Here is a 12,645-nt window from a genome sequence, read left to right as displayed (position 1 = left end):
ATTTTATTGCTTTTTTTGTTTCTCTGGTGAAGGTAATTAAAATTTAAATTGCCCACAAAGTGGCCAGAAAGTCATTCATACCAGCAGAACAAGAATATCCACAAAGAGAGAAGGACCTGCCAAGTAGCTTCTAATGTTCAAACTTCCACTCCCTCTTAAGGAGTGACAGGGCATCCAACAGGTCATTACAGAACCTCAACCTGTTTGAAAAGACAATGCTGAATTAGCAATGGGAATTTATTTTAATGTTCACCAAACATAATATTTAGAGATTAAAAAGGTTAAAGGTAAGAAATGCCAGCGATATCAGCCTACAGCAGAGTCTGCAGTTCAGATCTGTCCCATATGTTCAGACCCAGGATACATCTACCTGGCAATGACTCAGGATAACTGCCTTCATAGGCTCTAGCTCCAAATCAGCACAAAGGTCTTTGCAGCGTTGTGCCATCTGCTGCATGGAGACTTTCAGTCAACTTTCACCATAGGGAAGGAACTGTCAGTGAAGGCCAATATCACCTACCTTAATTAGTTTTTCTCCATCCAGTTATTTTCGTGTTATCCTGGGATCATAGAATCCTACTGTGCAGAAGAAAGCCATTCAGCCCATCGAATCTGGACCAATCACAGTCTTACCCAGTCCCTAACCCCATAACCCCATGCATTTTCCTAGCTAGTCCCCTTCACACTAAGGGGCAATAGAGCATGGCCAATCCACCTAACCTGCACATCTTTGGATCATTTGTTTATTGCAGAACAGATGTGTTAAATGCCACTGTAGTGGTAGCACTTGTATTTTGTTCCCATTGGATAGTAATAGGAACATTACATGATTGCAGAAATTCAGTGTACATATGAGTTTCATAAAGTACAAAGTGGACAGTGTCAATGCTGTCTTGCTCCACTTCTGGCAGCACAGTCTCCTCTATATCCAGCCCAGAAAATAGGTGTAGGTACACAAACCTAACACAGCAATAGTGAAGATAAGCTGGACTTTTTTGTAGAATCTGATCAATTTATTAATAGGGCTAACAGTTAACCTGGTTTTAAAAATGACTTCACTTGCTGTAGAGAAAATCAGCAAATCTTTTCATCATTTTGATGGAATTTATGGACTAAAAAATGATCCATGTTATCTTCTGGTTGGAGGGATCACAGTTCCCAACTTACCCATGACTGTTGAGGTGAATGTAAGTTTGATACTGCCCCCTCATTTACCTGATTGTCGTGAAGGGCCAAACATTGTCTGTACACATTGCTCAGCAGGAAGCTGAGCAGCATTTGCTAATAACATATTATGCAGCAGCCATCTGCTCATAAAGAGAATCCCAAGAGGCTGCTGCGAAGGTACTTTTTCTGCAATTGTAAACATGGAAAATCAAACATCAGGGCATCAAGAGGGTGCCAAGTGTGCACCAGATGTAGACAAGTGGTGAGATGCCAGGGTTCAGCATGGCACAAGGAGGCATTCATGAACAACCCTCAGAAGGAATAAAAGGACTATGGAAGTCATTCCTGGGCACTTACGCTGAATGACGGATACACCACATCTCCATCATTCCATCACTTGAACAGTTCCTCACACTCGGGATTCACATGTAATAACCAGAAATTCCACTTTGCCTACATCCCCATTCCAATGATCCCAGGCCCATATCCAGCTCGTAGAGCTCCCACATTGCTCCAGCTATTCGGCTATGGCAGGCACATCACCCAAACATAGTGCTTCAGAATCATTAACTTTCTTCCCTGACTTTTGCAGTTCAAGGTGGCACACATTAGATTGGAGCACAGCTGAACTGGCAGGGTATGAGATGCCTTTGTTTCCTGAGCCCAGTGGAGGAGCTGGGTTTCCACATCATGGGCTTTCTGCAATAGAGCCCATAGCATCCAGCATCACTGAGAACATTGAGAGAGACACTGTTCGTGCTTCATAACCGTCCTTAAATCCCAACTCACTTTCATCCTGCTCTCTGGCAGGATGATCAAACTGCAGATGGTGTGGTCATGGACCTTTTGCTGACCACCCACTTACCCCACTTCATTTACCCCAATCTTCCCCTTCCTATTTTCTATGTGCAAGTACTCAAGAGCTACCCATCCTCAGTACACCCTGGAAGAGGAGCGAGTGCCACTGTCACCTGACCTGAAATTCAGAGTGACCAGCTCACCTTTCTGACTGTTAAAAGCTAGTATAAAGTTGGAATCTACATGAGCAATGCTGCAAAGACATTTAAGAACATAAAGAAATAGGAGCAGGAGTAGGCCATCTAGCCCTTCGACCCTGCCCCGCCATTCAATAAGATCATGGCTGATCTGAAGTGGATCAGTTCCACTTTCCCACTTTCTCCTCATAATCCTTAATTCCCTTGTCTATCAGAAACCTATCTACCCGTGACTTAAATATATTTAGCGAGGGTAGCCTCCACCGCTTCAACGGGCAGAGAATTCCAGAGATTCACCACCCTTTGAGTGAAGAAGTTCCTCCTCAACTCTGATCTAAACTGCCCCCCCTTTATTTTGAGGCTGTGTCCTCTAGTCCTGCTATCCTTTCTAAGCAGGAAGAATCTCTCTAACTCTTCATTATCTTATCCATCCCCTTCATTATCTTATACGTCTCTATAAGATCCCCCCTCATCCTTCCAAACTCCAACAAGTACAGACCCAGTCTATTTAGTCTCTCTTCATAGGCCAACCCCCTCATCTCTGGTATCAGCCTAGTGAACCTCCTCTGCACTCCCTCCAAGGCTAATATATCCTTCCACAAGTGCGGCGACCAAAACTGCACACAGTACTCCAGCTGCGGCCTCACCAGTACCCTGTACAGTTGCAGCAAGACCTCCCTACTTTTATATTCTATCCCCCTCGCTATAAAGGCCAACATTCCATTTGCCTCCTTGATCACCTGCTGACTGGGTTTTTGCAACTCGTGCACAAGGACCCCCAGGTCCCTCTGCACCGTAGCATGCTGCAGCTTTTCGCATTTACCTGTTGAATCTTGACGTTCTCATCTGCTTTCAGCTGCCAGGTTTCCCAAGTGCTGGAATGTCCAGTTCATCCCCATTACATGTAAAATGTTAAAATTTTATACATGTGGCCTCATTAACATATTAGAGAAAAACCTGAAATGGGTGCATTCCAGGCAGGTTGGATTTGGGTTTTGGATTTGTAAAACCCGCCCTCTCTTGCCCATCATGGAATAAAGTTACTCTAGTGAATCTAATCGGCAAATGAGAGATTCAAGCCATTTCTTCACAAATACAACCTTAAGATCTACTTTTGACGTATGACACTTTCTGATTAACACACTGCTACGAAAATAGCCTAACTGGCTGCACAGGCTAACAACCTAGTAGGGGACTAGACAAAAATCTTGTACTGAAATCTTATTCTTTATCGATCTTTCAGGTTTCCATACCAATAACAGAAGGTCTCGATCCTATAGCAATGTTGACTGATGATGCCACAATTGCAACCTGGAATAATGAAGGGTTGCCCAGTGACAGGATGTCTGCAGAAAATGCCACTATTCTAACCAACTGTGAACGCTGGCCACTCATGATTGACCCACAGCAGCAAGGGATCAAGTGGATTAGGAACAAATATGGGAATGAGCTGAGAGTTGTACACATAGGACAAAAAGGGTAAATAGTCTGAAGATATCTTAAATGGCTGACTTGTTTGAAAACAAAACCAAAGTGTTTAATTGGAAGTATGCTCATTTTAGTGTTTCTGCAAATTAATTTGAACGCCAACTATGCATTCTAAATCTTTTCAAAAAAAGCTATTTAGACATCATCGAGCGTGCACTATCGTGTGGTGATACTATACTGGTTGAAAACCTTGAAGAAACCATTGATCCAGTTCTTGATCCAGTACTCGGGCGAAACACAATTAAAAAGGGGAGGTGAGTACTTTCGATGACTAAATTATCAACAGAATTCCTTACTAATATTTGGGCAGTAACTCTAAATACAAAAACCTAGCATGTCATCTGCTATGATTTGGTTACCATTTAACATCTGTGATTTGATGAGGCGTTTTCTTTCTGTTTTTACCTGATGTATGTCTATTTCCTATGTGTAAAACAGAAGAAAAAGGGGTAGTGACCAATTCTAGCAGGTTCCAACCCTTGTGCATTTTAGATGTAATTTGAGAAGTTTTCCAGAAGAGGAGATAATGAAATTGTGCCTGCATTAGGAAAAAAGCAGTCAAAAGCCATGTTAAAACAAAAGAAGTATCAATGTACCAGGTAGAATAGTCATGGTAGGTTTTCCTAATAAAGCAAGTATACTGGCTATGCCAGCCATATTCACAGAACGCTGACCTCTGAGTCATTTGGTAGTTGGTTGAAGCCCTACTCAAGGGCTCGGATTCTCAACAAATTGTGGATTCCAGAGTCCTTTAAAAATGATGGGACCTGGATCTGGAAATCCAGCCCCCATTTCCAACACATCCATTTTCATTGCATTGGGAACTGGGGAGAGATGTGACTCCCACATATGGTAAGTCTGAATTCAGTAGACTGTCACTGCCTATATCGTCCATCCCTGATTGCACTTGAACTGGGTGATCTGCTTGGCTATTTGGGAGGGCAGTTAAGAATCAGCCACACTGCTGTGGATCTAGAGTCGCATGTAAGCCAGACCAGGTAAAGATCATGGATTTCCTTCCTTGAAGAATGTTAGTGAACCAGATAGGTTCCTACGATAATCGATAGTTTAATGGTCACCATTACTAAGACTAGCTTTATATTCCAGATTTTACTGAATTTAACATTCACCAGCTGCCATGGTGGACTTTGAACCTATGTCCCCAGTGAACAAAGAAAACAAAAGAACAAAGAACAGTACAGCACAGGAACAGACCCTTCGGCCCTCCAAGTCTGCACCGGTCATGTGTTCCTAACTACACCATCCGTTTGTATCCCTCTATACCCAGTCTGTTCATGTGATTATCTAGATAAGTCTTAAATGATCCCAGCATGTCTGCCTCAACCACCTTGCTTGGCAGCACATTCCAGGCCTCCACCACCCTCTGTGTAAAATACACCCCCCACATATCTGTATTGAACCATGTCCCCCTTACCTTGAACTTGTGATCCCTTGTGTTTGTCATTTCTGATCTGGGAAACAGCTTCCAACTGTTCATCTTATCTATACCCTTCGTAATCTTATAAACCTCTATTAGGTCGCCCCTCAACCTCTGTTTTTCCAGGGAGAACGACCCTAGTTTACTCAATCTCACCTCTTAGCTAATACCCTCCATACAAGGCAACATCCTGGTAAACCTTTTCTGCACTCTCTCCAAAGCCTTCACGTCCTTCTGGTAGCGTGGCGACCAGAACTGGATGCAGTATTCCAAATGTGGCCTAACCAACGTTCTATATAACTGCAACATCGTATGCCAATTTTTATACTCTATGTCCCATCCAATAAAGGGAAACATGTCATATGCCTTCTTCACCACCTTTTCCACCTGTGCTGTCACCTTTAAGGATCTGTGGACTTGCACACCCAGATCCCTCTGTGTGTCTATACTCATGATGGTTTTGCCATTTATTGTATAGCCCCCCCGCCCCATGCATTAGATCTACCAAAATGCATCACTTTGCATTTATCTGGATTAAATTCCATCTGCCATTTCTCCGCCCAATTTTCCAGCCTATCTATATCCTGCTGTATTCTCTGACAATGTTCATCACTATCCGCAACTTCAGCAATCTTTATGTCATCCACAAACATACTAATCAGACCTGCTACATTATCTCCCAAATCATTTACATGTATCACAAACAGTGCATAGACATCACTCTCTAGATTACCAGTCCACGACACTACTGTATCCCCATTTCACGAGACATTATTGCATTAACCGTCCATGAGATATGAAAAATGAAGTAGGTACATGGTAAATCAGTAAAGGAGACTGGAGGAGCGTAATCTGATGTAAATAGGTTTGGGTTCTGGGTGTACTGGGAAGTGATAGAGTTTGAAGGTGATGGAGAGTGAATAACTCTATAATGAGATGAGATCCTGTAATATATTCACATATTGGCGATAAGGACATGTGACAATATCATAGAACTGTTACAGCACAGAAGTTCATTTGGCCTGTTGTATTGGTGCCGGCTCTCTGGAAGAGTAACTCGGCTTCCACCTGTTCCCTGTAGCCCTGCAATTCATTTTGCTGTAAATAATTATGTATTTTGATGTCCTCAATTGACTCTGCTTCCACCATACCTTCAGTAAGAGCATTCCAGATCTTAACTGCTTGCCTCATTTGCCAAATCAACGCTTTAAATCCATGTCCCCTGACTCTCCTGCAGGTGGGAACTATTTTTCCCTTCTGCACCCAGACCCATCGTGATTTTGAAAACCTCTATCAAATCTGTTGTCCAGGGAAAACAATTCCAGCTTCTCCATTTATTTTTGGTTTGATTTATTATTGTCACATGTATCAACATACAGTGAAAAGTATTATTTCTTGTGCGCTGTAAAGACATGTAACTGAAGTTACTCATCCCTGGGACCACTCTCGTGAATCTTTCCTGCACTTTCTTGAATATCTTCACATCCTTCCCAAAATGTGCTGCCCAGAGTTGGACACAATACTCCAGTTGAGGCTGAACAAGCGCTTTAGACAGGTTCATCATTACTCCCCTGTATTTGTATGCTATTTCCTTGTATATCAAACTAATGATCCCATATGCTTTATTAATCACTTTCTCAACCTTCTGTGTCTCCTTCAATATTCCCCAAGTCACTGTGATTCTTTGTCCCTTTCAGAATTCTACCCTTATTTTACATTGTCCCCCTCATCCTTCCTACCAAAATTAATGACTTAATCTGCCACTTGTCTACACATCCCACCTGTCTATCAAAGTGATATCCATCATTATCCTCCTCATAGTTCACCACACTTGCAAGTTTTGTGTCATCTGAAAATTTTGAAATTGTGCCTTGTACAACAAAGCCAAGGTGGTTAATGTAACTCAAGAAAGGACATGGACTTGAGACTAATCCCTGGAGTTTCCTTGTGCCAATCGGAGGCATTCTCTTCCAGGCTTATAGCCCCAGTTTAGTGGTCCAACCCTGGTCTTCCAAACCTCACGTTCCCTACCTGGACTCTAACCATACAATGAAGCTATATTCACTTGCTATCTATCATGTGCCCTCTTTTTCTGCTTGATCTTACTCCTTACACCCATGGAATTTTCAGAATCGCAGAATTGTTAAGGCACAGAAGGAGGGCATTCGATTCATTGTGTCCGAACCAGTTCTCCAAATGAACATGACTTAGTGCCATTTGCCTTTCTTTTCTCTGTACCCCCGCACATTGTTTCTATCCAAATAATCAGATAATGCCCTTTGAATGCCTCAATTGAACCTGCCTCCAACATTCTTGCAGGCAGAGGGACAGCAGTATGGGCACTGATTCCTGAGGGCCCAGCCCATCGGTGTCATCTCCTGCAGTGCAAGGGAGGGACAAGTATCTGGACAGATTGCAACTTACTTTGAGACAGGTCATTATGAATGAAGGGTTTGTGACTCCTCACTTCGGTAGCTCACCCCGATTGGCTATCAGTCACAACTCTATCCTCAAGGTCCCCTGACAGTACGTCACATGCTCCATAAATGCAGTGAGTATATGCAGCCCAGGGACCCCATCTCCAGTCTGTTCCCGCTCCCGGACTTTATGGCTCGTCATCTGCTGCGGGACAGAAAGGGGGGATTGAAAGCCTGATGGCTGGAAGGGTGTCGGAGTGGGAGCAATCAAGTGGTGTCTGTAGGGATTGTGACTTGGCAGATAAAACTTATGATTGGGGGGGCGGGGGGGGGAGGTGGTGGTGGTGGGGTGGTACCAGAGGGGTTGAAGGAACATGCTGGGGGTTGAATGCGGGAAGACCATGGAGTAGATCAATATGGACATTCCAGGTGTGACAAACGGGACTAATGCCAGGTTTCCACCACACACACACACACACACACACCCCCCCTCTGCCTAAAGATTCCCAGGCTGGGGTTGGTCATGTGTCTGTAGCCTCCATGATAGCATGAATTGCATGACAGCTTTTCCATTGCACTGTGTGTGAAATATTGTGATGCAGAGTGTCAAAAACTTGTTTCTCGCTGTTACAGCATTTAGAAATTTTGGGGGAAAATCCTGCCTAGAACTCAAAATATAGATGGCATACATTTTGGACATATGCCACCTAACCAGTACCCAGATACTGAGGAGATAAATCGATCACATTTTATAGGTCTTGTTTATCAATCATCTTTTAGTTGAACTAAGCTATGTGCTCCTATGTGGCCCTGAATAGCTTCTTGTGTACTTTCTCAAACAAAATGCTGCCAAAATAGTACGGAAACATTGCAATTGTGTTACTTCAGTAAATAATAAATACAAATACTTCCTGCTAAGTGTTTTGCAAGTAGTTATTTATTAATCACAGTTAATTTAGCCTAAAAATATCGCATTTAAAATGGAGTTAGTAACTACATATATCTTTAGTAAACTGAAACCAGAACTATCAAATGGTGCAATTGACTATTTTCACTGTAGCTTTTTTAATGTAGAAGAAATATTAAGTATACTAGTGTAATTATATATATAATAGGCTACATGCATAAAATGGTTTCTGCCATATGCAGTGGAAGAAACTGTGAGGAAATTTTGAGTATAATGTCATTGTAATTTGACAATGTCTTAATATTTTTTGACCTCATTTTAAATGTTTTGTTTCTCATATATGCTTGTTACTGTGCAGCATGGTGACTCAATGGTTAGCATCGCGGCCTCGCAGCACAAAGGACCCGGGTTCAATACCTGGCTTGGCTCACTATCGGTGCGGAATCTGCAGGTTCCCCCCTTGTCTGCATAGGTTTCCTCTGGGTGCTCCGGTTTCCTCCCACAATCCAAAAGACGTGCTTGTTAGGTGCATTGGCTATGCTAAATTCTTCCTCAGTGTACCCGAACATGCATTGGCCGAAGTGAGGCGACTAGGGGATTTTCACAGTAACTTCGTTGCAGTGTTAATGTAAGCCTACTTGTGACAGTAATAAATAAACTTTGAAACTATTGCCATTGCTGTGTCTTACTTGTTCTCTGATTAGTAATAGCTACAGAAAGGTTGTTGATGAATTTTGCAGTCTACAAATTGAACTTCATTAATAATTGGAATGTTGTAGAGTGTGAAGTAATGAATACTAATTATTCCTTTCATGTCATACAGTACCCTATAGACCAATCCATCAGCAGAGATTTTAATTTGTTTTAGTAATGTTCTATCAATAGTGCATTAATTCTGTTTTGAGAAGTGATGCAGTTGAACTTGTCCGATCAGGGCCAATTTGTAGTTAGCCTGACTAAACCCACTCAATTTGAAGCAGCCTTAAGAGAAAAAGCTCTACTGAAGAATATTATTTCTGTGAAGTGAAATATAACAAATCATGTCTTGGGTCAAACAAGACCATAATAATGCAGAATTGTTCACAAATAAATTACATAAAATGACTATGACCTTCGATTGTGTGATGCATTTCATGCACTGACCATTCATAACTCTGACAAGGTAAAGTTGTGAAAAAGAGTCAATATTGAGGGCTTTCTTCACTAGGGTGGTGAAAATTGGAGGCACCTAATTATAAGAAGTTCTGAGATGGTAAATAATGAGGAGCTGATTGGTGACTTTGTAATTAAGCAACACAGATTCCAGATTATCATGACAAGAATGATGGCAAAGTTAGAATCATATTTTTGCTGAAGAGTTTATTGGAAGCTGATATTGTCAGAGTAGCTATAACATCATTCAAATAGCAATTGATATGCATAAAATAAAGCATATAAGGACAAGGAAAGGATGAAGAGTTGAAGAGTTAACTATATCAAGATCTGATGAGCCACAAAGCCTTCTTTTATGCTGTAAATTCTAATAGTTCAGTTTTCCATTATTTTCTGATTTGTACTGTGACACAAGACTGCATAGAAATTGATGGTACTGAAGGTTGCTATTCAACCAATCATGTCCATGTCAACCAATAAAAAGCCATCCAGCATAATACCACTTTCCTGCTCCTGTTCCACAGGCTATTGTACATCAAGTGCATTAAGTTTTTGTCTAAAAAAAGTAATTTATTCATTTATTTGTCAGATACATAAAGATTGGTGACAAAGAGTGTGAATTTAACAACAGTTTCCGACTCATTCTTCATACAAAGTTGGCCAACCCACACTACAAACCTGAGATGCAGGCCCAGACGACACTCATTAATTTCACTGTCACGAGGGATGGGCTTGAAGATCAGCTGCTGGCTGAAGTGGTCACCACTGAGAGGCCAGATCTAGAACATCTGAAGGTAATGTATTTGTGGTGTGAACATTGCCTGGAGATGGAACAGAAGCAACTCTAATCCTGATATGTGCGATTGCAAAAGACTTTCAGGTTCCTTTTCTTTTTTTAAATAAGGTCTGGTTCTGTTAATCTTAGAAGAGTTTCAATCTGCAGAGGGGATCAGATGGGAGCTGGATAGGCCCACAGTTTCTCAGCATCAGCAGCACCAGGGACCCGGTTTCAATTCCCAGCTTGGGTCACAGTGTGGAGTTTGCACATTCTCACCATGTCTGCCTGGGTTTCCTCTGAGTGCTCCAGTTTCCTCCCACAGTACAAAAGATGTGTTGGCTAGGGGCATTGGCCATGCTAAATTATCTCTGTGTACCCAAACAGGTGCCGGAGTGTGGTGACTGGGGGATTTTCACAGTAATGTTGCAATGTTACTGTAAGCCTACTTGTGACACTAATAAATAAACTTAACATTCACACTTGTTGGCATGTTCCTGCCTCTGGGCCATTTTGGAACATGACAGTTTGGGTTGGAAGTACCTATCCTACTGCAAGTGATGGGTAGCCAATTACACACCTTAATGGACCTATTAAGGTGCCACTTTCTGGTTGGCAGATGGTGCTTCAACCACCCAGTGGCCCCAACACAGCTGGAGGGAAGGAGGTGGTAACTGGACATCAGACCAGAGAAAAGAGGGAGGGGCAAGGGGTGTCATTTCTCTAGTTGATTATTTAATGCCACCTTGCCATGGCAGCCACAGCTTATAAATGACTATAGAGGAAGAGTTGAAAAAATTTTATAAGTTTGGAGAAGGTTCTTAGGGTCAACTTGAGAAGCCCTCTTTCTCTCTGTCACCTGTATTGGTCGTGCCCACTGTCCCAGTGGAAATCCCACTGTCCCACTGCTGAAGGGCTTCAGTAGTTTATCTGCTGCCCTTAATTGGATGGCTAGTGTGCACCTTGGCCACTGATTGGCCATATCTTCAAATATAGTCAGGGTCCCAACCCCAGAGAAAAAGCTGTTTGTAATAGTAATTTAAAATATCACGTGATCAGTAATTAAGTAATTGATCTTTTCAAATTACCTTGCCCAATGAATCTCAGAGTATATTGGTTTCTATGAACAGTATTTCAGAAAGTTTCGTTCATTTTGTGGGAGGGATAATAAAAGGACATAAAGGACTCTGTAAATTTACATGCATAGGCCATGCATGTGCATTTACATTGTTTCTTGCAACCTGTGATCTTTGTATGCTAGCCAATGATCTTTTGTTTATCACCTAATTTGTACAAAAATTGAGTATTGCATGTGTTCGTCAGAACCAAGCTAAAGTTTTCTGTAGAGTTTGTAGCAGTATTTAAATATCAAGAGATAGAATAGTATTGGAGAATGCAGCAGGCCATTATGTTTTTTGACTAAGTTAAGCATTTCAGGCCATATTTTAATTGAGCCTACCTGGAACGAATAGGGCGTGCAAGTGTTTAAAATATTTGCCAAGGAGTTTACACCATGTTCCAACATGTTCACATCCAGTGTCATTTTAACCTTAGGGATTCCAGCACTGTTTGGTGCTTCCCACCAAAAGCAGGGGTAAATTTAGGCCACCGGTGTCAACAACATCTTTGCCTCTGTGCTATAATATCAAGTACTGGAGAGGTATGCAGAGCTCCAAAGTCATTAATGAAACCTAGCCTGAGGCAGAAGCATGGTCAGAAGAGACCAAGCTAAGCGCTGCTTTTTCAAGTTCATTGTATTGCCATTCAAAGAGTGACTCATCTATATATGGGCTTGAAAGCAGTAGAGGGCTACCTGCAGTGGCTGTTTACTTTGGGTTTGCTCGGTAAACCCTGCATTGAAAGAACTTGCATTTAAAGTTTGTTTATTAGTCACAAGTAGCTTACATTAACACTGCAATGAAGTTACTGTGAAAATCCCCTAGTTGCCACTGAGGGAGAATTTAGCATGGCCAATGTGCCTAACCAGCACATCTTTCAGATTGTGGGAGGAAACCATGTGCCAGACCGAATTGTAAATTGAATGAACTGATATTATGAAGCTGAAGAAAGCACCCACAGAGTCAGCAGCATCATGAGTCAGAAACAGTGTAAACTTTCTTCATCTAAGGGACCGATCTAGTTTCCCCTCAGGCTTTGAAGTTTCAATTCTAAAACAACATTTTATTTGACAGTAGGGTCGCCACCTGGAAGTGAGCCAGATGAACAGACTTGACTTTGAGTCAGACAGGGAACATTCTAGAGCAGGTAACAGTGGTGGGGGCGGTGTTCTGATTTCTGGTGTCTGG

The 12,645-nt window shown here is 42.0% G+C and overlaps 1 protein-coding gene across 1 annotated transcript in view; it reads left to right on the top strand.

Moving 5' to 3' along the window:
- The window catches only part of LOC145359772 (dynein axonemal heavy chain 11-like), a 375,870-nt gene that overhangs the window by 273,824 nt on the left and 89,401 nt on the right, over positions 1-12,645 (top strand). Inside the window, exons 64-66 of the mRNA XM_080214554.1 lie at positions 3,406-3,641; positions 3,782-3,904; positions 10,154-10,358. Coding sequence (XP_080070680.1) covers positions 3,406-3,641; positions 3,782-3,904; positions 10,154-10,358 — 564 coding nt within the window. The remainder of the gene's footprint in view (positions 1-3,405; positions 3,642-3,781; positions 3,905-10,153; positions 10,359-12,645) is intronic.

This window comes from Carcharhinus amblyrhynchos, chromosome 2 (assembly GCF_965287045.1).
Source record: "Carcharhinus amblyrhynchos chromosome 2, sCarAmb.v2.hapA, whole genome shotgun sequence".
Lineage (NCBI taxonomy): Eukaryota > Metazoa > Chordata > Chondrichthyes > Carcharhiniformes > Carcharhinidae > Carcharhinus > Carcharhinus amblyrhynchos.
Note: the sequence above shows the minus strand (reverse complement) of the source record. Positions and strands in the feature narration are given on the sequence as shown.